This window comes from Hakea prostrata, chromosome 1 (genome assembly GCF_041222555.1).
Source record: "Hakea prostrata isolate BN-2017 chromosome 1, UWA_Hpros_2, whole genome shotgun sequence".
NCBI lineage: Eukaryota > Viridiplantae > Streptophyta > Magnoliopsida > Proteales > Proteaceae > Hakea > Hakea prostrata.
This window is the reverse complement of record NC_142600.1, coordinates 34635701-34651146: the sequence shown is the minus strand read 5'-3', so window position 1 is coordinate 34651146 and position 15446 is coordinate 34635701. Positions and strand designations below refer to the sequence as shown.

At 39.8% G+C, this 15446-nt stretch overlaps 1 protein-coding gene across 1 annotated transcript; it reads right to left on the bottom strand.

The window, feature by feature from the left end:
• Positions 1 to 9699: 9699 nt before the first annotated feature.
• Positions 9700 to 12795, bottom strand: LOC149028827 (putative NAD(P)H dehydrogenase (quinone) FQR1-like 1). The gene is made up of 4 exons (XM_089139095.1): positions 12686 to 12795; positions 11212 to 11305; positions 10411 to 10673; positions 9700 to 10292 (listed from the first exon to the last, which is right to left on the bottom strand). Exons 1-4 carry the CDS (start codon positions 12706 to 12708, stop codon positions 10061 to 10063), a joined length of 612 nt encoding a protein of 203 aa, XP_088995221.1. The 5' UTR covers positions 12709 to 12795; the 3' UTR covers positions 9700 to 10060.
• Positions 12796 to 15446: the final 2651 nt, after the last annotated feature.

The following is a 15446-nucleotide window of genomic DNA, read 5'->3' as shown; positions in this document are numbered from 1 at the left end:
GTGGTCGGTTTCCGCCATACTGTCTAAACTGGCCGGGCTGCTGAAAACCCGAGTTCTGACCTACACTCCTAGGCTGAAAAGCAGGAGTGGGGTAGGGTGTAGATCTCACAAAACGCCGATCATTACGATCCACCAACCTAGGGTTCCTTGGCTGCCAGGGCCTTTGCATATGTGCATTCTCCTTCTCTGTTTCTTCCAACTTCTTCGAGTTCTGCACCACTTGAGCATAGCTCACTATAGGCTGGACTGTGAGGTAAGCTTTAATGGCAGGGCGCAGTCCTTTGAAGAACTTCTTCGCTTTGGCGAGATCGACCTTCAGAGAATATGGAGCAAAGAAATGAAGCTCCTCAAACTTCTGTTGGTACTCCAACACAGACAAAGATCCTTGTGTGAGAACCATAAACTCAGCTTCCTTCGTATCTTTCACCGCCTCGGGGAAATAATTCAAGCAAAAAGCTTCTTTGAACAACTCCCAAGTTACAACTCCTACATGCAAACCTTCCAAAACAAGCCGAGTGGAGGTCCACCATGCATCAGCTTCTTGTTGCAACTTCTGTTCAGCAAACAGAATCTTCTGAGCTTCCGAGCATTGTAGATGTCGGAAAGCCTTCTCCAACTCACGAAGCCACTTGTTAGGAAACAAGGGATCCTTGGTAACTCCAGTGAAAGTAGGTACTTGCATCTTCAAAAAACTCTCCATCAGGCGAGTATGAGGAGTTCCAGCTAAACCTCCCGCATTCAGGACTGCGGCATGAGGATTCACATTAGCACCAGTTCGAGTCTCATTATGCAGAGTCATGAAACCCACCAACATCTGGTTGAACTGAGCTGCTTGCTGCTGCATCATATTGCCCATAATATTGGCAATATCACAAAAGCTTCCAACATTCGGGGCACCGGGTATCTCATGGGTACCCTGATCAACATTAGGTATCTCACCACCTCCATGAGGTATTTCACCACTTCCATGAGGTATTTCACCATCTCCCTGAGGTATTTCACCACCTCCCTGACCACTAGATTCACCACGCCCACTTCTCAGAGTAACCATTCTGCAAAAACTGAGAACATCAAAATACCGAATTTCGAAGTCTCAACATAAACCACAAGTCCAAATGATTTGAAAACTTAAATCATGCTTAAATATATCCATATAGTCATCAAACAATAATCCATAAGGCAAAAATCACATTTTCCAAAAATTCAGCAGAAAATGAGGTCTCTGTGTCCATTGGTCGAGTGATTGGTCGACTGACCCAGTCGACCAATGAGTCGACCAATCAAGACAGGATACGAAAATTCGCATTATAAGCCTCATTTCCACATTCCAACTTCATTTTATCCTCTTTCAAAGGTGAGAGAGCTCTAAGGAAAGTCTCCAAAGGTTCTTCCAAGTGCTCTTGAGGTGTTTTGGTGCTTCAACAACAACACTTCAACACACAACCGTCACAAACAAGGTAAATCTTTCATTCTTTCTTCCATTTTCATCTTCTCATGCTTGCATTTCAACAAAACCATGTTTTGCTTGTATCCAATGCTAGAAATCATGCTTAGGAATACTTAGAAACATATTCCCTAGGTTTTAAACACAATGCCATGCATAGACAACAAGTTCTAACATATTGGTGTTCATCTCGCAACGTTTTCGTACCGAAATTGTTAACTTTAGAAAATTTTCGTTTTCTCACAAACCGCTTGAAATTTCCGCACGAAATCAAATGCTACATGCTCAAGATGATATTGTAGATAGGTCCATAAAATTTGATTTAACCAATTTCAACTTTTCAAAAATCCAATTTTGACCTAAATTGCAAAATCCCCAAATTTTCCTTCTTGCTGAATTTTTCGCTTTAATTCAAGTTTTCGATCGATTTTCTTCAAACAAACTTCATAGACATGAAATTCCAAGTATTGCGCACATGCTAGTATGTTCAAATCAAATTTTCCCCAAATTTGAAATTTTTCGAAAAATTACGAAAACACCCTTTTGGCTTAAATCTTAAAGTAGCACTAACTGGAAATGTCTCTTGTCTCTTTCACAGATACACACTATGCAGAGGGGAGGGCGAGGACGAGGTAGAGGTCGTGGGTCGTATTGTAGGGGGCACTTAGGGGCAGAGGTCGGGTTCCTTCGGAGCCTAGACGGGAGGTTCGGAGACCGGACATGTTCGACACACCTCAAGCCGAGTTTTTGTACTAGGCCTACTTCAGTTACTGCAACATCGAGCTGGGACGTCTGCTTCACCTACGCCAGCTCAGAGTCTTTAGGATTCGGCAAAGATTCGACACGTTGCAGTGGACACATCTCTTCACTGAGGATCTGCCGGTATACCCGGAGCTAGTGAGGTTGTTCTTCAGCAACCTTACTTACACAGAGGAGGCTCGAGGTCAAGGTCATCCACTTAGACTTGTCCTCAGGAGCAGGGTCTTCCAGACTCAGATTCGCTTTTCCACCCGATCACTGGCTGAGATCTTGCGGGTTCCTTACTATCCACAGCAGTGTGTGTGGATTCCTGCAGGAGCAGATTTGGACAGCTATCTGATGCCGTATGAGCTACGCGAGATATGCTCCACACTATGGGATAGTCGTCGATGCTTCACTCCGTGGACCAGCAGACGGATGATGGATTCTGCACTGATTATCGGTCGCATAGTCGGCCGAAACATTATGCCGAAAGCTGGACATCACCATCGGGTCACAGTGATGGAGGCCTTAGTCATTTACCGCATCTACATGGGCTTCGAGATCGATCTCTCTTACATCATTCAGCAGGTCATGCTGGACTTGGTTCTGCGGCCCAGCATGCGGAACCTTTGCTATGGGAGGCTACTGACCTTGATCTTCAGGCATTTCGGGGTGAGTTTCGAGGATACACCAGTGGACACTGGTTCACAGGGATATGTCATCGGGACTCGGACCATTCGTCAGATGAGACTGCAGCAGACTGTGAGATCTCCTGGTCCGGAGGGTGAGGATGATGAGGAGACAGAGGATGAGGATCAGGAGTCAGAGGATGGAGGAGAGGATATCGGTCCTGATAGTGATGATTAGGCCGGAGACGATACAGAGATGCACGAGGCTGGGCCAGTGCATCACGAGTTTCCTTCATCGCACTTCGAGGCAGGTGGCCCCTCTCATGCAGTTCCAGAGACTTCGGATCTTGGGGCACAGATGAGATCGATGACTTCCATGCTAGAGAGGATGGAGGTCAAACAGGAGCAGATGTATGAGAGGATGGAGTCACGACAGGATAGGATAGAGCATCAGGTAACTCAGCTAGCGGAGGAGTTCAGAGCATACAGAGATCAGAGGAGATCACCTAGATAGACTGTACCCTAGGGTTTTCATTTATGCATTTCAGATGTAATCGTTGTAAAAGCTTTTGAAATTAATGAAGTTCATTTTGTTTCACTTAATTATTGTATATTATGCACCTTTCTTTTATTTGCATTAGTGACATTTGTTTAAGTATAATTATGGTATGTTATTCGGAAATGTTCTGTTATGCTTCATAGGTTAAGTTTCTAATCCAAGTGTTCTATTATTCACTTCTAAGAGTAGAGGAGTCATTTAAGATCTATGACTCAGGAATGTTCAGTTATTGTCTTTTGTGGTTAGGATTTCCTCGAACCTTGGGCTCTGATACCAATCTGTCACATCCTCCCAGCCGGTACCCAATCTGGCATACCCGAGAGTGTGATCCACAGCCCGAAGATCAGGTATCGAGTAATCAACCTCCCACATAAACAATAACATAATCATGAACAATAATAATCGATGTGCGAAAGATAAACCATAGATCCAAATAAGGAAAGAATGAATCATATATAAATCAGAGTACTAAATATAATCAGAGTGTCTAAATCAGATAAGTAAAGTGAAGCGAAATCCCACTCTACAACCAGCGGAAATGTAGTTCTAAAAGAGAAGAAACAGGATAGAATCTAATCCCAATAGCAAGTACAATAGGTAACTAAATTGTTCTCAATCTTATAGACAATATCCCTATAAGTATAAATCTCATAAATGGCACAAGGGCGCTTCCACTCTATGGTCGGACTAAGCATCGTACGGAGCATAACCACTCGCGGAATCTTCAGTGTAATTGTCGTAACCGCAATCACTTTCCTGGAGATATGCCTCTTCTCCTTGCGCTTCTTCATACGAGCAGTCATGATACTCAGAACCTGTAGAATAGTCTAACAAACATTGTACAAAAAGAAATGAGTTTCAAAGAAACTCAGTAAGGCAGTTAAATCCATAATAACATAAATGGTAGGATTACAAAACAAACATAAATGCAATATGGTATGAGACAAAAAATGAATGTATGAATCTAACTCTATGTATGCTGGTCTCTAATGGCAGACATGCTTTAAGTCATAGCACCGTACTTCTTTAGGAAAGTCTCATTCACTCATCATCAGTTGGTAATGGGTCCTTCATCCCTCAGGACATTCCATGGCTGGGGTATAGGTCACCACTCTCTCACATCACCATTGGTCTAAGTACCGGCGCATGTCAGGGTAAAGCCTAGCCAAATGCAAGTCTTCTACTTAGTTATATCAAGTCAGATCCAGATACGTCCATTCCTCGCCCCTGGCGATCCTTTCCGGTATCCTTCACACTAGAGTCCTCATAGTCCCTGACTACGGACTCATCAACCCTATTGGTCATCCACATATGGTAAACGGGAAGCTCTCACGTCCCCTCACGGGTTGATTACCGGTCTTGAGCGCCCATGAGCCTAAGTCTATCCATATGCAACCCTACCAATAAATGGCCCCCACAATGTGATTCCTGTCCTCTCACGGGTTGGTTTCCGGTCTTGAGCGCCCATGAATCCCCATTGCTTCCACGGGTCGTTCGGTCTCAATAGCCCTCCTATTAGGGTCTGACATAACGGGACATCCTAGCCAAACACTACTAGACAGTCCTAAATATGTCATCCAACAGTTTAGGAAGGTGTCCAGAGGGCATCTCCGGAAACATCCCATAATATTCCCGTAGTAGTCCTAGGACAAAAGTGTCAAAAGGACACCTCTCCTTTCCAAACCATACTTAAGCATACACAAGCATCAATTCATAACATCCCATATATGGTAACTTCATATATGGAAAGAAATCAATAATTACAATCAACTTGTATATAACTGGTAAGTAAATCATACATGAGTCAATTTAATATAAACAAGTAATGCTACTGATATCAAGACAGTACCCAGTAGTATAACATTATAAGAATCTAATTAAAGAAATAAATTAACAAGATTCAAATATAGAAACTAAGATATGCAATTTATGTTGTTAAAGAAGTAACCATCCTTACCTTTTATAACTTGCAAAGGAATCCTAAGAAATCAAGTAAGATCTTGACAAACTTGAGAAGAAGGTCCTAAACAAGTGTATACAACATATTAGGAAAGATCCCTAACAGAAAAGATATCAAAACATCCAAAACATACCAAATCTGGAGTTGCTGTACTCATTGGTCGATTGGATTGGTCTACTGTCCCAGTCGACCAATCAGTCGACCAATGGAGACAGTGGCCTACAAAATCAGAGTTTTAAGAATAAAGAACCGAATTTGGTGGTTCAAAAGGGTACTAAACAAGGGGTAAACTACATTGGTAGTATCCTAACATATAGAGGACCTCAAAACACTAATCGAATCAAGTTTTCAAGTTACAAATTAGGAAACAAAAAGTTACCATAATTAGATCAATCATGGTTCTTGAAGAATTCAAGATAGAAATCATAGACAAGAACAATAGGAGAATGAATCATTGATTCAGATAAAGATATCATGGAAGGCATACTTAGATCTTCAAGAAAATAGATCTAAGAACATAAATCTAAATAAGGAAACAAAACCTACCATAGATGTAACTGTCATGATTCTTGAAGAAAGCATGGTATGGTAGAAGAGAAACAACTAGAGATTGATAGATCATGGATCATGTAAAGAAAACACAGCGATTGACTACTAACATGATCAATATAGTAGATCTAAGAAGATCAGAATTTAAATCAAAAGATGAACAAAGACAAGATCATGATTTGATCATGATTCCTTCAAAAGCTTGCAATGATCATGGTTAAGATCATCGCATTAGCCATTAATCCTTAGGAAGATCATGAGAGACAAGTTCAGAGATGTTTGCAACAGAGAATGCAGCATCTCCTCTACTGTCTCAACTCAAAAAGGAAAGAAAACAAGGATAAAGAAGAAGAAGAGAGTGTAAACATACCTTTTTGTGTAAGAACAAGAGTTTTGACGAAGATCCGTCAAGATAAACACCAAGGACGCAAGGGAGATGACTTGCAGAGGTCTTTGGTTCGTTCCAAAGAGTTTGGAGGCAGAAAATACGAAGTAGACTCGAGATTGGACTTAAATAGAGCAAGCAAGACCTAATTACCAAAGACAGAACCCATTGGTCGAGTGGATTGGTCGACTGGTCCAGTCGACCAATGAGTCGACCAATCAGTTCAGCAACTTCTAAACAGGGAATTGAAGGCCCAGATCAAATCCAACCCTAAAGGGGTTTTGCACACATACCAAGTCACTTACCTAATAGGTAGAAATGCCTTCAAACCATGATAGAGAGCACTCCAAGTCCATCAACTAATCCAATCTTCATCAAGATTCAGTTTCCATAAATAGAACCTCATCATCAACACTCATGGATTCAAAGCCAGACACCAAGTCCTCCACTGGGATGGCCCAAAGCTGACTTCTTACTTTACTTCGGGTCACTGGACCTACAAATAACAAAGTTTTCGGGTCAAGGTTAGGGCTGGGTTTCACACGGTCCGTTCCTTGGACGTCCTTGAGCCCAACCCTAACATATGCAACCCTACCATTACATGACCAATAGTGGACCACTGAGTCTCCGCACGGACTGGTTACCGCTGTTGGATGAAACATAGTCACGTCACCATTGTCACGGGTCACCCGGCTTCAATTCCCCTGCCAAAAGGGTAATAGCATGTGGGGTACCTAGCCATGCAATTCTAGACTCTCCTAAATATGTCATCCAGTAATCATGATAGTGCTGGAGATATCAGCAGGCATGTGTCCCATTCCACAGCCTTCTGATATCCCAAGCCAAGATATCCCAATGGAATACCCCTTCCATCACAACTACACTACATCACTCTTTATCATACCATGAACAGTTGTGCAATATCATGAAAGATGAAGTACATCAAGGAATACCACAAACAGCAAGTATACAATAAGATTCACATGCTTTATACAATTACAGCAAGTTACATGATTAAAGAATAGTAAATAGAACAGCTGAATCATCATGTATATGTAATTGCATATAAATAAGAATGCATGTCCTTACCTGTAATTTAGTAGAATTCCTCTAACTTGCAATTCAAAAACTATTATAAGACTTTTATTTGAAACAGAGAACACCTAGGCATAGGGTTACAAGAATGTATAAGAGTCAAGAGTCAAAACAATTCAAAAATCAAACCTACACAGTTACTGGAAACCAGCTGGTTGCTTGTGGCGGTTGCTTAAGTTAAGCGACCTCCACAAGCGACCGCCCCTGTTTCAGACAGTTTCCAACTCCGAAAATTGGACTTTTGATCATCCGATTTCAATCCGTTTTGGGATGATCTTACTCCGAATTTCAATCTTAATAGGTTTAGAACAAAGGGGTAACAAGAAACCCTAAAATTAACATAGATTTATTACCCAAATCATTCCCCTTGATGGGATCCATCCATTAAACAAATGCGGGGATTCGTTTTTGGACAAGATCTCATCAAGAACATTGAAAAGGGAGATACAACGAATCAATTGGGTAACCACTAAAAAAATGGGGATGGGTTCATATCAATTAGAGGTTAAAAAGAAGAGAATAGCAGATGGAGATTCATTACCTTAATCAGAATCACCAAGAATAGAAGAGAAAAGGTTTCATATCATTAACAGCACTTCGCCTACCTTCTAGCACGTTTCCACTGCCGCCTAATGGCCCAAAATAGAAATCCCGAACATAATAATGCGTTAATAGGGCGAGGGATGCTATTTATAACGAACAGGGGGCAAAATAGGGCATTTTCCCGCAAAGCGAACCGGGCGATCGCTTAAGGCGGTCGCTTGGTTTAATCAACCGCCACTAGCAACCGCCCCCAAGTATTTTTCTATACAAGGGTGCTTTGCTCAAGGGGTTGAAACCCAAACAAAACCTAGCCCTAAACAACACATGGGAGAGGTCTTACCTTCATTCCGGACATCTCCAAACACCACTTGCCTTCAACCAGAGATCCAACTTCCTAGTAAGGCAGATTCTTCAACAACAGAATCCAGATCCATGGGTTATGGATATGGATCATGGACTCCTATCTGGACACTCCACAAAATTAATCCGACTAGACCTTCGGGTTCTCGGACCTACAATACGAATTCCGGGTTAGAAAAACGGGGGTTGTTACAGAGCCGGCGCCTTTCGAAGCACTTTGACGTGTGAACCGCGAGAACGATTTCATCTCCTTGCACGGCTTTTTGGCCGTATCTTGCAGGTGACGACAACGTCGAGTTAGCGGCGGAGGAAGACTCGACATTCAGGCGAGCCGCCCTGTGGTGTGGTACGTAGTGGGTTTAGTACGCCCCGCACGCACTCATATTGCTCCGAAACAAAGAAAAAGGTGCGTGCCGCACTCACGAGGGACTGCCAGTGATATACTAGAGGAAGGTGGGGATGACGTCAAGTCCGCATGGCCCTTATGGGCTGGGCCACACACGTGCTACAATGGCAATTACAATGGGAAGCAAGGCTGTAAGGCGGAGCGAATCCGGAAAGATTGCCTCAGTTCGGATTGTTCTCTGCAACTCGGGAACATGAAGTTGGAATCACTAGAAATCACGGTGAATATGTACCCGGGCCCTGTACACACCACCCGTCACACCCTGGGAATTGGTTTCGCCCAAAGCATCGGACCAATGATCACCCATGACTTCTGTGTACCACTAGTGCCACAAAGGCTTTTGGTGGTCTTATTGGCGCATACCACGGTGGGGTGTGAGGTGGTTTCCAAACAGTCTCACCTAATTCAATCCCAAATATAAATATGGATGATTCCCATAGAATCACCATTATCGTGAAAGATTCAAACAGATTCACTTTCCAGAATCACGGTAACCAAACAGTTTTTTTTTTATTTTTTATGAATATGATTCTAAAGAACCTAATTCAACAGACTCATGATTCCCTACAGAAGCGAATTCCAGGGAATTGCGGAACCAAACGCCCTTAAGTTTTTTGCTTCCTCTCTCTTCTTCAAACAATCTTTTTAAAACTTTGCCATAACCTTAGATTGTTTCATTATAAGTTAGTGATAATTGGTTCAATAAAATAGAAAAGATAATTCTATGGAGAGCTACAATAGAGGAATATTAGAGGTGTCAATTTTGGACCAGAAAAGCTTGTTGGGAACAAGAACTGCCCACCGAATGTCTTATCTAAATTGTTCTATTCCTAGTAGAATCTAGTCCTAATAATTGAAACCGATAGAATTGATTGAACCTAATAAGGGAAGAATAAAACAGACCGATCTGATCTGACCAAAACGCTGGTCGACCCGCGGGAAATGTGATAAACAACTGAATAACCACCTTTAAGTTGGGAACTAGAATCCTAATTAGGGAGGGAAGTTCGAATATCCGGATGATACTCAACAAGGGAAGTTCAGATAACTTCATAATAAGAGTCCGGATGATACTCAATAGGGGAAGTCCGAGTAAAAAGCTAACTCTCAAGATAGAGTCCAGGACAAAATACACCTATTACATAGCTTAGGTAAACAAAACTATAAAAAGGTTAGCCTACATCCAGAAGAAGAAACAAACTGCTTACAATGTATCAATCATAAACCCCCGAAAGAGAACACAAACAAAGACCACGAACCCAAACATAACCCGTAGGTTAACCCATCTTATTTATATGACCACAGGAAAATACACTTCAAATTCCTAAACCCTAGAAGAGGAAAAAAATTGCAAGTATAGAATGTCCAGAGGTTTTTATTGGAAGGAAATCAAGCAGATCCTTTGAACTTTTTTGCAATGCCAGCGAAGTACTTCCCTTGGTGGAAAGCCTGTTCCAGTTCAAGCTGGGTTGGCTGTCTGGATCCATCCCCAGCAAAAGTTCCTGCACCATATGGGCTACCACCTTTTACGTTCTCCATCTCGAACATTCCAGCACCAAATGTGTAACCGATTGGTACAAAGATCATCCCATGATGAACCAGCTGAGTGATGGCAGTCAATCTGTGAAATTCCCAAAGTCATTCCATTAGTTATTTCTCTCTCCAACAATCATAGAAGATTTAACTCTAAAAGTAAATTGAAGTAGTTTAAATAGTAATATAGCAGTTGAGGAACCTACGGAGTTGTCTCTTGTCCACCACCCTGAGACCCAGTGCTGTAGAAAATCCCTGCAGGCTTGCCTGCCAGCTGCTGTGTCCTCCATAAACCTCCGGTTGCATCCAAAAATGCTTTAAATTGGGCAGCCATCATCCCAAACCTTGTGGGGAATCCAAAGAGGATTCCATCAGCCTCAGCAAGGTCATTGGGCTGAATGGCGGGGACCTCACTCTTAGGTGGAGCACTCATCTTCCCAAGAATGTCCTCAGACAATGTTTCAGGAACCTATTGTATCCAACAAAGACAATCAGATTACTTCTGCCATACGGAGCCACAGCATAGAATAAGACTTCCTCAAAGATTCTAAGGCAAAAGGAAATTGATGTTTCTATCTGTTTGCATTTCTTAAGAAATAACACAATATAAGGTAGGGTAAAAAGGGGGGGGGGGAATATATGGGCAATCTTACAACTAATTGCTTCTAGATGTCCTCCTGCAAGGTAACAATTTGAAACAAAATGGACATTCAAATCTGGTCTCGTAGTCACCATTGACCAAGAATTGAAAATTCACAGTTTTCCAATCACCACTGTGGCTATGGTGGGGCATCAAATGAAAGTGAATCCTACCTTGATTTATAATCCTGTATCACCCCTTACCCACACCCTTATTATCTCAACTAAATTTGCTTTCAGTTTCAACAGCACAAGGAAAATGACAGCCTTAAAAAAAATGAAGATTGACAGTCCCATTCGTTATCTATTATTGCTTCCCCAGCTTACAATATCAGGCAAGAAAGGAAACAATTGAGACGAGCATATACCTGAAAAAGTTTGGCCTCAACACCTTCAATGGATGAAACACCTTTTAAAATCTCTTCAGCAAGCTTCTCCACATGTCCATACATGGAATAGTACCTGCAGCAGCCAAAGGATGTTTGATCTCCATTATTCTGAGGTAAATAAAAGGCACTGAATTTGGAAAACCAAAGACTGCAGCAATAAGAAAATGAAAATGCTTTGTTTTCTTATTGGTACTGTTCATTGAAATAAAAAACTTGTAGTGAATAGGAATCAGTAGTTTCAAATAATGCATGAACATATCGGGTTGAACCCTCAGACTCCTATGCTAAATATATGCTAGCATCAACTAAAAGCCTTCTGTGATATAAATGGTTACGGCTGCTGATCTGGCTTTCTAACTACCTGGCCTGGGCTATATAAAACCTGTATCAACTGGTTGAGTTTCAGTTACAGTTCCAATCACTTGTTTCTCATGCTGTGGGAGAAATTCCCCTGGTTTCACCTTAAGAAATAAGAATGGTCAACTCATGGTCATCTCTGTGAATCGATTTAAGATATCAATATATTTCTCTCTAACCTGCACCACCAAGGGGAAGGGGACAACCTCTTTTTTAATTTGGATTTGTAGGTGGAGAGTGAAAGTCCATACTGGGTATCAATTTTTGAGTATTCAACTCCAACAGAGCAAAGCATATATCCATACAAATAGTCAAAATCAAAATATCTCCCTATACACAGTCAAACCCTTAAACCAACCAGTTAGACAAGGACTACAAAGTCAAAACCCATAGAACAGAATTCTTATCACTCAGACGCCAAATAGACTTCAAGTACTTCTTTTAAACAATTAGAAATTAGAAACAACAAACTAGCTAGGCATCTAATTGCTATGAGGAAACTATTTAAGAATTTAGAACTACAGAAGAGAATCTGATGAAGAAGAGCTAACTGAATGATTAATCCATAGAAGGGGTAGGGAAATATCAATGAAGTTCACAACACTAGGGAAGGAAGCTGCAATAGAGATTCTATGAACTGCAATTCCCAAAACGCCCCAGTTAAGCCTAGAATTTCTGCCTCCGATTCCAATTCAGATCCGGTATTCCACATCAACCGATGCCGCAAGACTTTGAAGCAAGCAAAAAAAGTAGGACAAACAAAGACACCCGAATCACGGAGTAATGGAAAGAACGAAAAGATCAAATCTTCAACCAAAAAAGGAAAAAAAACGTTCCCCCCAAATTTTTCGGAAAAGAAAATGAGATTTCTGAAACAGAATATTCATATAAAGCAACCAAGGATCATCAGAAAATCAACTGATCTATGAACCTCTGAGAAGTAACGGAGCGATCATAGGAATTGCGAAGAAGAAAAACTAAGTAGTAGAAATAGTAACAGTAACTAAATGCAGCAAACAAATCGATGAAGGAAATATCATAGATGAACAAAGGGAGGAGATCATTCTGAGAGAGAAAGAATGAGAGCTTCGCTTACACGATGTAGATTTTAGTCGCCATTGAAACGGGGAATTACAAACTCGAAGATTTGCTAGAAAAGAAATGTAATTTCAATTTGGAGCAAAAGAACCTTTTGAAGCAAATCGAAAACTGTTTGAACTAAACGGCCAACTCAAAGCCCTATTTATAGTTCCTCCAGCTGACTTTCTAGAATAGTTTATCAATTCTAAATTTTCTAATTGGTTGAAACTTCTCATAGCTGTCAGCCGCCTCCCATAGGGTTTCCTGGATCCATTCTATTTTAATTTTCTTTTAGTTTTGTTTTTGTTACGGATAATTTTTTGGTTTGCCAATCCCCGGTTTCAAGGCTTTGTCTTGACAAATCCGGTGTTTGACCCCGATTGCACACCTGGCTATAGTGGGTGAGTCTTCCGACGAGAATTTTTTGCATCCACAAGGTTTCGATACTAGAACCTTGTTTAAGCGAACCAAGATAATTTTTATATAAATGGTATGAGAGTCTTAGATATGTCAGGAGTTAGCACCATTTCTTTACTAAAAAGTGTTGGTCTTACCAATTAAGCAATTTTACATTGACAAAATCCATTCTATTTTGCTTCCTCTTATAAAAGATCTTGTTTTCCTTCTTTAATTTTTTGTTCATAGAGCCTATTTTGGTAAGCCGTGATGTTTCATATTCTACAAAATAGAATAGTAAATTAAACCTCACTAGATTTTTGTTAGAACTGAAGTTTGTCCAAGCTAGTTTACGTGCACATCGATTAAATTCTCAAAGTAATAACTTTACAATTATTTAAGTGTACGACAAGATTTCACTTGTGGCCCAAAGGAAATTCGAACTTTTGACCTCATGTGAATGGGGTGATGTGTGAGTTACTAGCAATCTGGCAAGGGTTGCAGAGATCAGTAGCTAAGAACCTTTGCCAAATCGTTATTTAAATTTAATATTAATTACTTGCATGTGAGTTTTTGGATGTTATTTATCAATACAAGAATCCTAAATAAAGAAGTGTGGTCCACCTATAATTTTAAACAAGGGCCAACGAAAACATACATAAAAGTATCATGGGGGGTTTTGCTTTACATCTTTCTTAGGGGATTTGGTGATTAATTTGTCCTCAATGTTGTCTGGACATGGGTGGACATAAAACTTTTCATAATATCTAATTTTGCTTCATTCATAAGGTTTTACACAAATTATTTATCAAACATACATTTAATTTATGAAAAGAAGGAAAAAGCAGTAAACGTAAACGACTAGCATTTCAAAATTGTGTAATGGCTTATAAATCAGTTTACGAAATTCCTACTGTGGATGGGATTCCTAATGTAGGAGTTCACTTCAACAATCTATCCGTGTGGCTTTAGAGGAGGTAGGTTTGGAGGATTTGTGAGTTCTCTTCTAAGGTGAATGAATTGCGAGGGAGCTTTCAAACGTTCCAGCATAAATTCCTACTGTGGACGGGATTCCTAATGTAGGAGTTCACTTCAACAACCCATCCGTGTGACTTTAGAGGAGACAGGTTTGGAGGATTCGACAAATTTAATATTAGTTTAAGATATTTTAAATTTTAGATAAAACAAACTATTTGTTTTAAACCAATTTTGATTAATAGTTCATCTATAGTTTTTTTTAGTTGATGGGTGCGAACCCAAGACTTCCCCATGGGAGGCTGGGCTTTAGACTGGGCTTTTAATCGCTAAACTAACCCACCATTGGCTGGAGCAACATATTTTTTTGTGTTATAGATTCCAAATGAGAGCTTGACAGTCCAATTCAATATTATTTCTATGTGGTCCATAGTTGATGCATATAGTAAAATATAGTACAATATGACAATAATTATACTCTTCTTTTTCTAAATAGTTCGCCTACCCTAATTGCTCAGTAATTACCAATAGTGGGTTAGTTGAGCAGTTAAAACACCCGAACTTCCGTCTAGGTAATATAAACTCGTTGGCTTAAAAAAAAAATTAAATAAACATCTAATATATATATATATATATATATATATATATATATATATATATATATATATATATATATATAATGTTATCAATATTTAAGGCTCTATCAACATAAATAAAAAATATGATTCAAATAAGATAAGTTGCTTTCTTTTTTTTTTAGAAAAGGGGAGAGAATATTATCAATGATGCTTTGTAGCATCATCAAGACATCATCCGATATGAATTATGCATAGAGAGAAGGAGAGTCAAAATTTCCTTCTCATATAAGAACAACTTCTTTAATCTGTGAACTCTTCTACATTTGATTCCATTAGCATGAGGTGATGGTGAGCTAAGGCTACTTATTGAATTTCCAATCAAATGGGTTCTAAATTTTAAACCTTGAAACTCCCGACATTATTAATTTTATAAAACATATCTTGATTTGTTTAGAGAGAAATTTACACCCAAATAATGGAGTGGGTGGATGAGATTTCATTTGTTGGGAGTCTTTAAATGATCATAGAAAGAAATTTAAAGAACATACCAAATTCTTTTTAAGGGGTTTGCACCAAATTTGTACCAAATTCATGCATTCAATGCACAAATTTGATCAAAATAAAGAAAACAGAAGAATAAAAATTCAATATAATTTTTTTTAAGTACATTTTTCTTTGAACAAAGAGATCACTACCTAATTGTTTTGCATAAATAAACATTTTATTGCATGAAATTTTTAGTTTATTGTGGGGGGGGGGGGGGATTGAATGATGATATTATGTTATCTTATGTCTAGGTGCAATGAACTTAGTTTCATTTGATTAAAA

Bases quoted from the DNA above. Each gene is read 5' to 3' on its own strand.
- LOC149028827 (XM_089139095.1), bottom strand. From the start codon at position 12,708: ATGGCGACTAAAATCTACATCGT. The intron at 11,306-12,685 runs GTAAGCGAAGCT...TGGCTGCTGCAG, and splicing joins GCGACTAAAATCTACATCGT to GTACTATTCCATGTATGGAC. The intron at 10,293-10,410 runs GTAGGTTCCTCA...GGAATTTCACAG, and splicing joins GGTGGACAAGAGACAACTCC to ATTGACTGCCATCACTCAGC.